Source organism: Oryctolagus cuniculus, chromosome 5 (assembly GCF_051225735.1).
Source record: "Oryctolagus cuniculus isolate XC-2025 breed Fujian yellow rabbit chromosome 5, ASM5122573v1, whole genome shotgun sequence".
NCBI lineage: Eukaryota > Metazoa > Chordata > Mammalia > Lagomorpha > Leporidae > Oryctolagus > Oryctolagus cuniculus.
The window spans coordinates 117,345,092-117,357,781 of NC_142871.1; the positions used below are offsets into that span (position 1 = coordinate 117,345,092).

The following is a 12,690-nucleotide window of genomic DNA, read 5'->3' on the forward strand; positions in this document are numbered from 1 at the left end:
AAGGGAGGCCTCAACTCAACTAATGTTGACTACTGCCCTGTGGGTATATGAAGTCCAATGTATCTTCCAGTTTTTCCAAAGGTAGAAGTCTGGAATACACCATAAATCCTCTGATTTTTAAATGTTCATTCCGACTCTTTTAAAGCATCATGTGTCCCAAACAAAAAAGATACAGGCCATGTTGTTTTTGAAATATTTATTTATTTAATTGAAAGGTTGAAAGCCAGAGTTACAGAGAGAGAATCTTTCATCTGCTGGTTCACTCCCCAAATGGCCACAATGGCCAGGGCTGGGCCAGGCCTAAGCCAGGCACCTGGAGCTTCTTCTGGGCCTCCCACTGGGTACAGGAGCTCAAGCACTTGTTCCATCTTCTGACGCTTTCCCAGGAACATTAACAGGGAGCTGGACTGGAAGTGGAACAGCCAGGACTCGATTCGGTTCCCATATGGGATGCTGGCACTGTAGGCGTAGGCTTTACCCGCTACGCCACTGTGCTGACCCCACAGGCTATACTCTGTCTGACACTCTGCCAATTTTAGACTGCTTAGCTGACATAATGTTCAACTTGAGACAATTATGCGAGGTTTAGTTTTTAAAACAAATCCATTTATACTTATAATTTTTAAAATAACATTTAATAGAAGAATAAGAGTAGTAAAAAAAATCATAGAATGGAACATGATTCAGAGAAACTACCTTATAGACAAAACGTTTTCCAAAATCAAATCACCAAGAATTATCAGGATAGAAGTAGTCTCCATGATTGGTTTACAAGTTCAAGTAAATAATAATACTTAAGGTATAAACTCTGTCTTGACTAAGCTTTAATACAAACATGCTTATTCCTGATCATCCTCTCACACTCCAACTTCAGCACACCCCTTCTCAGACTATGAAATAAGTTACATAATAATTTCTAATCTATTCAGGATAGCCAATAAGTTTATTCTTTGCAGAATAATTTTCTCATAGCATTACCTGACCTTTTTGGTTGGACATCTGTATAATAAAAACATTTTTAAACAAATATCTACAGGATAGTTAATAAAAATAAAATCACATCTCTCCTCTGTTCACAACCCTCCAAAGCTTTTTTTCAGACTTAGAATAAAGTACAAATTTTAAGCAGGGGTATACTAAGAGAGTTGAGGGGACAGTAGCAATGCTTCATTGTGATAGAAATATTTTAAAACTAGAATTTTTTAAAAAATTTTATTTGAACTATTATTTTTGTTTGATTTTTTCTTAATTTTTAAAAAAATTTTAGGGGCTGGCACTGTGGAGTGCAGGTAAAGTTGCTGCCTGCGACACCAGCATCCCATAAGGCACTGAATCAAGTCCTGGCTGCTCCACTTCCAGTCCAGTTCCCTGCTGATATGCCTGGGATAGCAGTGGAGGATGGCCCAAGGGGTTGGGCCCCTGTACCCAGTGGGAGACCTAGAAGAAGCTCCTGGATCCTGGCTTCAGATAGGCCCAGTTCTGGCCACTGGGGCCATTTGGGGAGTGAACCAGTGGATGGAAGCTATTTATCTCTGTGTTTCTCCCATCTTTCAAATAAAACAATTTTTAAAATTTTAATCAGTTTTTAACAGAGTCAATATAGTTTGTAGACACTGAACTTATTTTTAAGATTTATTTTTTTGAAAGACAGAATTACAGAGGAGAGACAGAGAGATAGAGATAGAGATAGAGATAGAGATAGAGATAGAGATAGAGATACAAAAATAGACAGATTATCCATCTGCTGGTTCGCTCTGCAAATTGCCACAAAGGCTGGGACTGGCTGGACTAGGTTGAAGCCAAGAGACAAACTCCATCTGGGTCTCCCACATGGGTGTCAGGGGCCCAAATACTTGGGCCATTTTCCACTGCTTTTTCAGGCATATTAGCAGGGAGCTGGAGCAGAAGAGCGGCCGGGACTCCAATCTGCTCATATTGATGCCTGCATTGCAAACAGCAGCTTAACCTGATATGTAACAATGTTGGATCATTTGAACTAAGTTTACACTTACAAAAGAACTGCAAAACTAGTACAGAGAATTCTCATGTACCCCTACCCAAATGTCCCAGCATGATAATATCTTACATAACTATAGTGGAGTTATCAAAAGCAGGAAACTAAGAATAGTTTAATACTATAAATAAATTACTGATCTGGTTCAAATTTCACTGGTTTTCCACAAATGTTCTTGTTCTGTTTTAGGATCTATCTAAGATCTCACATAAAATTTAGTTATTTCTCCAATATGTGATAGATCTTCACTATGCCCTTGTCTTTCATGATCTTGCCACTTTTCTCTTTTTTTCTTTTATTTTTTTTATTTGAAATATAGAGTTACAGAGAGAGGTAGAGACACAGAGAGAGAGGTCCTCCATCCGCTGGTTCACTCCCCAGATGGCCACAATGGTTGGAGCTGCACTGATCCAAAGCCAGGAGCCTCCTCCGGGTCTCCCACGTGGGTGCAGGGGCCCAAGGACTTGGGCCACTCTCCACTGCTTTCCCAGGCCACAGCAGAAAGCGGATTGGAAGAGGAGCAGCCGGGACTAGAACCGGTGCCCATATGGGATGCTAGCGCTTCAAGCTAGGGCTTTAACCCGCTGCGCCACAGCACCAGCCCTGATCTTGCCATTTTTGAAGACTATTGAGCAATTATTTTGTTGAATGTTCTTCGTGCATTTCATTTTGCATTTTTGGTAAAAATATCCCAGAAAAGATACCATGTACTTAGTGCATATCAAAGAGTTAACAATATCTCCGTCTCTTGCTTTAACAGTATGTGTTACCACTCATCATTTATGATGTATTCATTTATTAACTAGAATGTCAACTAGAATCTACGTTCTATGAGGGCAGCAATTTGTCATTTTCATTCTCCACTGTACCCTCACTACCTGGAACTATGTCTAGCCCACAGTAGTCCATAATATTTGTTAGGTGAATTAATAATGAAAGATATGTTCTTCTATATAAATATGCACATTTTGTGCACAGCAAATCACATATAAAAATATGAGAGGTAGGGCCAGAGTTGTGGCACAGCAGGTTAAGACACCATTTGTGACGTGGGAATCCTACATCGGAGTGCTGGTTTGAGTTCTGGCTTCTTGGCCTGGGAAGACAGCAGATAATGGCCCAAGTGCTTGGACCCCTGCCATCCACATGGGAGATCAGGAATTAGATTCTGGCTCCTGACTTCAGCCTAGCCTATACCTGACTATTGCACAGCCATTTTAGGAGTTAACCAGCAGATGGAAGATTGATCTCTCTCTCCCTCTCCCTCTCCTTCTCCCTCTCTGTTTCTCCCTCTTTCTCTGATGTTCTGCCTTTCAAATAAATAAACCTTTAAAAATATATGATGGGTTATATAATAAATGCACTCATAATAAATATAAAATATGTAATTTTTACACTGTAGATTGTGCCATTCTACATACCTCTTGGAGGGCATGCAAACTACTTTGAAAATCCCAGCTCAAATAATACTTCTTTTGCTCTTCTTAAGCCTGCCTAAGGTACTCAACCAGTCCTCCACTCTAAGCCCCACATGGTTTATCAGCATATTTTTACCTAGACCCCACTCATTTGCTTGGGTTTAGTACATTCCATTTTCTCAGAATACATCAGTGTCTTTGTCTGAATCTATGGGGCTGAACTATACTTGTCTCTGATAAGTTCTCCAATACACTCCCCTGTTTTTGAATTTTCATTGTTTCTTCTGAAGTCTACACCTCACTCCTAAACCTTTCCTCCTTATTGTCAGGCACCCTTTCTTCACCAGGAATTTTGTCTTGAGCCTGACGATGACATTATTCATTTCACCAAACAGGTCAGGAGAAAACATTTGAGTATTAGCACAATCAGAATACCACTTCTTTTTTCTTGTCCATACGAAGTTATGCATAATTTCTTTACTATTAGTTTTACTAGCTTTCTTTTAAACATTTCTATAGTCAATTATAAAACTTAGAGAAAACCACACCAAAAAAAAATTCCAAATTTACAGAACAAAGAATTTTCATAAAGTTAAAACCCTTTGAACCACCTCCCAGATTGAGAAACCAACCACTGACAGAATCTAGAAAGTTCCCTCCCATCCACGGTTTATCCTCTCCTCATTAAAGGAGCTGTTATCTTGAGTTTTATGATTTCTGTAGTTTTACTTCAAGGTAGCCACCCCTAAACAGCTTTGTTTCACTTGTTTTTTAATCTTATATAAATGGAATTATATAATGTGTACTTATCCTGCTGTGACTACATTCTTAATCTGAAGTTGTGTGATTTATCTATGTTGTTATATGTAATCTATTAATTTTCATCAAATAGAATTCAAGTCATTGTATACACATACGGTAGTTTATCTAGTATCCTGTATATGGGCATTTAGGTCTGTTTTTCAGCTATGTTGAATTATGGGGCCGGCATTGTGGTTCAGTGAGTTAAGCCACCGCCTGTGATGCAGCATCCTATCTGAGCACTGGTTGGAGGCCCGGCTTCTCTGCTGCCCATCCCGCTCCCTGCTAATGTGCCTGGGAAAGCAGCAGAAGACGGTCCAAGTGCTTGGGCCCTGCACCCGCATGGGAGACCAGGAAAAGCACCTGGCTCCTGGCTTCAGATCAGCGCGGCGCGCCGGCCGCAGTGGCCGTTGGAGGGTGAACCAACGGCAAAAGGAAGACCTTTCTCTCTGTCTCTCTCTCTCACTGTCCATTCTGCCTGTAAAAAAATTAAATTAAAAAAAAAAAAAAAAAAAAGAAGACGACGGTCCAGGTTTCTGCTACTTACACAGGAAGTTGGGATGGAGCTCCTGGCTCCTGGCTTTGCCTGGCTCAGCTCTGTCCATTATGGCCATTTGGGGTGTGAAACCATGAATAGAAAGCCTCTCTCTTGCTCTCACTCTTGCTTTCTCTTCCCTCTCCCTCTCTAGAGATTTAATATTTTTGATGCCATGGTACGTAGCATTTTTTAACTTTAATTCCTATTGGTTGCCTTAGTATACTGATTCTACTAACATAGAATGTAGATTCATTTTTTTTTTTATTTGACAGATAGAGTTAGACAGTGAGAGAGAGAGAGAGAAAGGTCTTCCTTCTTTGGTTCACTCCTCAAATGGCCGCTGCGGCTGGAGCTATGCCGATCTGAAGCCAGGAGCCAGGTGCTTCCTCCTGGTCTCCCATGCGGGTGCAGGGGCCCAAGCACTTAGCCCATCCTCTACTGCCTTCCCAGGCCACAGCAGAGAGCTGGACTGAAAGAGGAGCAACCCAGACTAGAACCCGGCGCCCATATGGGATGCTGGCACCGCAGGCGGAGGATTAACCAAGTGAGCCACGGCACCGGCCCTCATTTTTGTTTTCTACATATACAGTAATTCATTTGTATAATGAAATTTTCATTTCTTCCCCTTAAATCTCTATTTTTTTATCTCCCTTCTGTCTTACTGCTTTAGCTGGATCCTTCAGAAAAATATAGAACAGAAGTAGGAAGAGCAGTTTTGCTCTGTTTCTAGTCTCAGAAAGTATACTTTCAATATTTTATCTTCAAGGATGCTATTTACAGTGTATATCTGGTAATACTCCTTATTAGCTTAAATACATTCCCTTTATTTTCTACTTTATTGAATTCTGTTTTTAAATCAATATGTTAATTTTGTTAAATGCTTTTCAGAACCTTATTTTTCTCATTTATTCTGCTAATGTAATGGTTTTTCAGAACTGAAATAGACTTTTCAGTTTGTTTCTCATTCTCTGTTGATATTCTCAATATTATTGTTTATTACCTTAGATGTAGTAAATATAGCTTTTCTTTTTTTAAGTTTGATAACAGCAGTATTTGAAGCCTCTATGGACTTATTTCTATTTTCCATTGGATTTGGCCATTTTCCCCATGTTATTTTGCCTTGTTTCTGAACACTGTATTATTAATATTATTTTGTGGTGAGTAACATAAAATGTATATATTAAATTGCTTGTAGAAATAATTTGAAACCTAGAATGATTCTCTGTCTTCTGAGAATTTATATAGCCACTTAGGGGTGTTAGAATCTGAATCACCTTACTTTGATTGGTGAAACAGGTCTCAGGGACTGGGATCATTCAAAGCCAGACAATTGTCTCTTCAAGGATTAGCCACTCACAGACTAAAGCAGAGTGTTTACCATGTGCTTCTCCTCTGTTGGGCTCTAGATTCTAATGTTTGCCCTCTGAGGTGCTGCTTCTCCAATTAGTAAATATGCACAGAGGAAAAATGTCCCAGTAAAGCAGGCTTACCTCTTTGGTTTTAATTTTTCTCTTGGTTCTTACTCAGCAATTTTTCATGTCTTTTTTCTTATTATTGTTATTTGAAAGGCAGTGAGACAGAGAGACCTCCCATCTGCTGGTTCACCCCTCAAATGCCTGCAACAGCCAGAGCAAGCCCAAAGCCAAAAGCCAGGAATTCAATCCTGGTCTCCCATGTGGATAGCAGGGACCTAAGTTCTTGAGCCACCACCTGCTTCCTCCAAGGATGTGCATTAACAGGAAGCTGGAACTGGGAGAACAGGGACTTGATATAGATCTAAAATAGATCTTACCCACTGTACCAAATGTGTGTCCTGATTTTTTTCATATCTTGCTAGTTGCGTAGCATTGGCAAGCATTTACACACACACACACACATACACATCACACACACCCTCAGTGATAGAAGGCTGATCCAAATTATCTAGCCTATCATTGCTAGAAATAGAAGACTACTGTTGACTTTTGAACCGTTTGAACCTTTTGTGATATAGCATGTTTGTCTAGGTTATTTGTGAGAATAAATGATTCCAATCAATATAAATTTATCCTTTCTTCTCATTTATCAATACAACATTTTTAATTTATAAGGCTCTATGCAATAATTTTTAAGAATTTTCAAGTATAGAATAAAAGCTTAAGATTATGAAATTTACAAATTCATGAGTCCTTTCCTTCTTCTTACTTTAGGCATTACACAGGTCTTTCATCAAAGGTGTACTAGGCTGAAAATCAAGCTTGAACTTTAGTCCCACTTCTGCCTAAATAGCATTGGAAACTGGAACAAGCCAATCAACCACTCTGATTCTTATGATTTGAAATATAAAATGGGAAAATATTATATTGCTTAACTCATGGGTAGTATGTATATAGACAAATTCATTTACCCATTCACCAAACAGCTATTGAGAACCTACAAATTATATGAAGATGCGATTTCTTCTCTAAAAGACTTCACAGTTATCAGACCATAATTCAACAGGCCTCTTGAATTTCAACAGAAACTGAAAGAACTTAGTACTGTGACATCTTCATTGATCAGAATTCTTATGGAACAGAGCATTTTAATTGGCCTAGAGTTTCTGAGAACTTACTTTTTATTTAAAGTTTTGTTTAACATCTTTCTAAAATGTTATTAGTTCATTACGTTTTCAGTTAACTTTTATCTTTTCAAGTACGTGTATATAGTTTTAAAAGTTACCTCACCTACCATCCCCACTCTCATTTCCTATTCCCAGAAGTAACTTACTTCATCAAGGTGGCATGTACCAATGCCATCTCACTAATCCCAGTGATCAATTTCTGTTCACAATTGATCATAATGATAGGACTAAGAACCAAAGGGATCACATAAACAAGAATAGTGTCTGCAAATACTAGCTGATAGAAAAAAAAAAGGGAGAGAACGATCCAACATGGGAAGTGAGATACACAGCAGACCCATAGAATGGCAGATGTCCTAAACAGCACTCTGGCCTCAGAATCAGCCCTTAAGGCATGCGGATCCAGCTGAAAAGCCCATGAGAGTATTTCAGGCATGGAAAGCCAAGACACTCTGGGGGGAAAAAAAAAAAAAAACTAAATGAAAGATCTCCGCGAGCGAGATCCCAGTGGAAAGAATGGGTCATCAAAGAAGGAGGTACCTTTCTCTGAAGGGAGGAGAGAACTTCCACTTTGACCATGGCCTTGTCTAAATATGATCAGAGTCGGTGAACTCAGGGGGCTTCCCTAGCCTTGGCAGCTCATGACAAGAGCCTAGGGTGATTACTGAGGCCATAAACAAGAGTGTCAATTTGTTAAGTCAACAACAGGAGTCACTGTGCACTTACTCCTCATGTAGGATCTTTGTCCTTAGTGTGCTGTACATTGAGATTTAATGCTATAACTAGTACTCAAACAGTATTTTTCACTTTATGTTTCTGTGTGGGAGCAAACTGTTGAAATCTTTACTTAATGTATGCTAAACTGATCTTCTGTATATAAAGAGAAACGAAAATGAATCTTGATGTGAATGGAAGGGGAGAGGGAGTGGGAAAGGGGAGGGTTGCGGGTGGGAGGGACGTTATGGGGGGGAAGCCATTGTAATCCATAAGCTGTACTTTGGAAATTTATATTCATTAAATAAAAGTGAAAAAAAAAGTGAAACACACACACACACACACAAAAAGAAGTAACTTACTTCAACTTTTGCTATTTAGGTCCATATTTCTATGTTAAATTTTTACATTTCTATCTCCCTGTTTTCCCCATTTTCAAGAAATTATCTTGCACATTCTTACCAGTAATTCACATTGGGTAATTTAGCTAATAATGGGAGTAGGAGATTTAAATTTATGTGTGTTTCCAAATTCCATACTCTTAACCACTTAGTCATATAATCTCTCAAATACAGTACCTATTAAATTGGTATGATTCAATTTATTATACTTAGTGAATATAAAATGTATGAAGCTATGTATCATAGCTATGTATCATAGGTTACATTAAAGTCAGTAATTCAGTGAGTGCCAGCCCTGTGCTGCAGCATGTTAAAGTCCTGGTCTGGGGGCTAATGCTGTGGCAAAGTGAGTAAAGCTGCTGCCTGCACTGCCAGCATCTCATATGGGCACAGTTTTGAGTCCCAGCTGCTCCACTTCGGATTCAGCTCTCTCTCTATAGCCTGGAAAGCAGTAGAAGATGGCCCAAGTGCTTTGACCCCTGCACCCATGTGGGAGACCCAGAAGAAGCTTCTGGCTCTCTTGGCTTCAGATTGGCACAGCTCTGGCCATTGCAGCCATTTGGGGAGTGAATCAGTGGATAGAAGACCTCTTTCGGTCTCTCTCTGCCTCTGCCTCTCTGTAACTCTGCCTTTCCAATAAAGAAATAAATCTTAAAAAAAGAAGACATGGTCTCTACCCTTGAGATCACAGCATACTGGAAAGGCACATAGACACACAAAGGAATCAAATATAATTCAGAGTTTCACCATCACTTAATAAAAGAAGCAAAAATGTCTGTCAAAATTTGAGTAGAACAGAGAGATTGGAGACCTAGGAAATATTGTTGGGTAAGCTAGAATTCAACTAGGTTTTGGTTCAGAGACATCATATTTAATACTAGTCAACTGCCTAAAAGTTGGGTACTAGATCCAATGGCTGTTTGACAAAACACACAACCTAATGACTGCTTTTCCACAGCTGGCAGACACATAGACAATTATATATAGTATGAAGACAGAACAGAATCTTGAATATAAAACGTTAGTCTCACCAGCGCAGCCAAATAACGAAGCACCTTGTTATCGTTCACCAGCATTTTAATAACGTCTTTTTTTGGAGCTTTTGGAATGAGAGCAAAGCAATTCTGAGCAGAATCTTCAACTAATCCATAGCCATTATAAGGAGGTAATTCCTGGAGACATACAGGAAGCAAGGAGCAAAGGAAATGATGTTTTTGTTAAAAATCACATTAATGATAACTATACATTTCTTTAAAAAACTTTGGAAAATATTTAAATACTTTCCACATATACAAGTATAGTCAGAAAAATAACGTGTTTCTTATTCATAACCTTTTTATTTGTGGATTTTACATCATGTTCACTGGTCATACAAGCCACTGATGATGCTCCAAAATAACTCCAAGTGCTAAATAGAAACTACTGCCAATGTCTTCTGATCCCTGACTACCAAAACAGAGTCTAATCTCACCCTCAGTCTCAACACAGATGACTTCATGTTCATGAGGGTAAGGCCCAGGGTCTGTCTGTGACTTCTTTGTTCTAGGGTATGGCCCTCCACCAGGGAGTTGTAGAAACTGTTTCCTCAGTTCCAATAAAGTAAGTGTGTGTGTGTGTGCATGCGCGCGCGTATGTGTGTGTTACAGTTGGACGAAGAGTATTCAGAATTTAATTCATCCTACTTTTTCTATTTACCTCCATATTTTTAATATTTATTTCTTGAGTTTTACTCTTCAGAAGAGGATGATGGCTATACTTTTTTGAGAACCCACATCCCAAATCTACCCAGGACTCTCCTTTCCTAATGAAGAGGCTCACTTAGAGAACCAAAGTTCAAATAAAAAGAGTTGATGAGCTAGCATGAAACCATAGGTTGAACTTACATTTTCATTCAGACTCTATGATGAGCTCAAAGCATCACTATAGGATGCTAGGATTTGTTCACCTAAAAACTGAAGTTCAGAGATGACACTTTCCTATTCCTTAACAATGCTAGGCAAATATCAGCAGGGTCTTTTTCCTTGACTCTTTCTGCTTTGCATTCTCAGGAAACTTAGCTTGCACCATACTTTTCCACATGTAGATAGCCTCCCAAAATCTCTTTATATATTATATTCAATCACTTTACAACATATTAGTCCACATGGTACCTAACACCATCCATACCAGGGTATTACCTCAACAATGACTGACTCCACTACATTAACCCAAGGTGTACTATTCAAAATACTGACCTCTGATCCATGTATTTGAACTGTGATCATCATGATCAGAATATGACTAATGCATACAGCCAACGGACAATGACCTAATTTGCTTCAAATGCAAAACTGCTGCTCATTGAATGCATAAGCTACCATTGGACAGAAGGACCTTGGGCTGAGAAACTATGTGCTAAGCATTTTGGTTTCTCTGAAGGACAGGAAAAAAAAAAAAACAGCAAAATGGTAGAACTGGAACTTGCTTTGGGTCTGCACCAAATGTACAAGAGCATTCTGGGTGGTTAGTGGGGTTGGAGATTGAGGAATTTTGAAATAAGGAGGTAGCTATAAGCCTCTGAGCCTTGAATTCCTGTTATTGTGTTTAAAAAGACTTATAGCTATTTTACATGAATCACATCTCATTTTCCCTGTGTGGAATAAAGACGTCTCTCAATATCAGACCATATACCTGAGGTCCTTGTACCTTGCTTCTCATATTCCAAGTTACTGCCAGAGTCCTATTCTAGACTAGAAAAGGCACTCATCTGACTACAAACATCATCACTCCCAGATATTCATGCTTCTGCCTGGGCTTTCATAATCAAGATAGTATACATGGCACTGAGGGTTACATAATTTTTCAGACACTGCTTTTAGGAGCCATCTCCATAAGATTAGCCATCCTAGTCCTGGCTTTTTCTTCTTCTCTACCAGCATGCCTCCAGATGGAGTCAGCCTGAGGTAAAATATATCTCACCAATGGATCCGTGTTATTCCTGAACTAGCAGTTCAGCTTGAACTATGAGTGCCATGATTGTCAAACTGAACACACCCATTTCATATCTATTTACATCTCTGACCCCTGGCTGGGTTCTAGCTTTATCCTTCTAGATTGTGCTACACCTTCTTTTCCCTATTTTCTACTTACGGTGTTTAGAATTAAAATGGCTGAGGGGTAATGACTAAGGATAACTCATGTAGTGACTGAAAAGTACATGCTGCTTGGTAAGTGGGGTTCTTTCATTCACAACCAACATATAATTCTATGAGCTGGCAGAGAGAATTTATTTATACAGTTGAGCATTCGTTAATATGAACATTTGAATTTGATTTGGAGCATTTTGGACTTTGAATTATGGATGCTCAACTAATAAAGTGTATTCAAATATTCCCAAATCCCCCAAATTCCAAAATGTGAAATATTGAGGGTCCATAGTATTCCAGATAAATGATATTTAATTTGTTTTATAGTTATTTACTATGTACAATTTACTGAAAATAAACTGACAAAACACTGATTAATGTGCCAAATGTAAAGTTTACCATATACAACTAGCTTTATTATACAGATGGGCTGGAATATAGCAAAACAAACAAACCGAAACCTACAATTTTTTTTTTAGTTATCTTTACTCTTTATCCAAACCTTTACTCCCCTTTCTTTCCTTAGAAGGCAGGTTGGGAGGAAAAAAAAGATGTTAGCAATGAGAAAAAAAGTACCCTAAGATTCAAAAGGTATCATTAGCTGAAAAGATATAACAACACTTCCACTAAGAAAAGGGCATCACTGTGCTGCAATAACTCTCCCCCTACCTCTTGGTTAATATGACTTCTTTTAATAAGAATGCCTGAAGTATAATAGAAATGTCCTTGTGCCTTACAATATGACCTTGGGCAAATCCCTCAGACTGCTGTCCCACACTATCCTTATATATGAATGAAATCAGTGAAATAGCTTGCTTGATCAAATTATATATCTTTCCTGTGGTGTTTTCCCTTTATATTGCATCAAATGCTGCTCATTATATTTTTATATCAATAACACATTCATTAATAAAGAGTTACATAAGAGAAAAAAACTGACAGAAAGTGGTACTATTATTACCCAAACTTCCTTCCAAAAATTTTACTGTCCCTATGAACTCATGCACACTAAATCCAAATCCTCCTTCTAATTATTTTTATGAAAGATTGCCTCTAAAAGGCTTCCTAAGACATCTG

General features: G+C 38.6%; 1 protein-coding gene across 4 annotated transcripts in view; it reads right to left on the reverse strand.

Annotated features, from left to right (window-relative positions):
- The window catches only part of EFHC1 (EF-hand domain containing 1), a 90,494-nt gene that overhangs the window by 15,450 nt on the left and 62,354 nt on the right, over positions 1-12,690 (reverse strand). For 3 of the 4 annotated variants that reach the window (XM_051855624.3, XM_089333168.1, XM_089333170.1), the window contains one exon: positions 9,520-9,660. In XM_051855624.3, the coding sequence (XP_051711584.2) occupies positions 9,520-9,660 (141 nt within the window). Of the gene's footprint in view, positions 1-181; positions 408-9,519; positions 9,661-12,690 lie in introns of those variants that run through there. The other variant, XM_089333169.1, reaches the window with a different exon arrangement.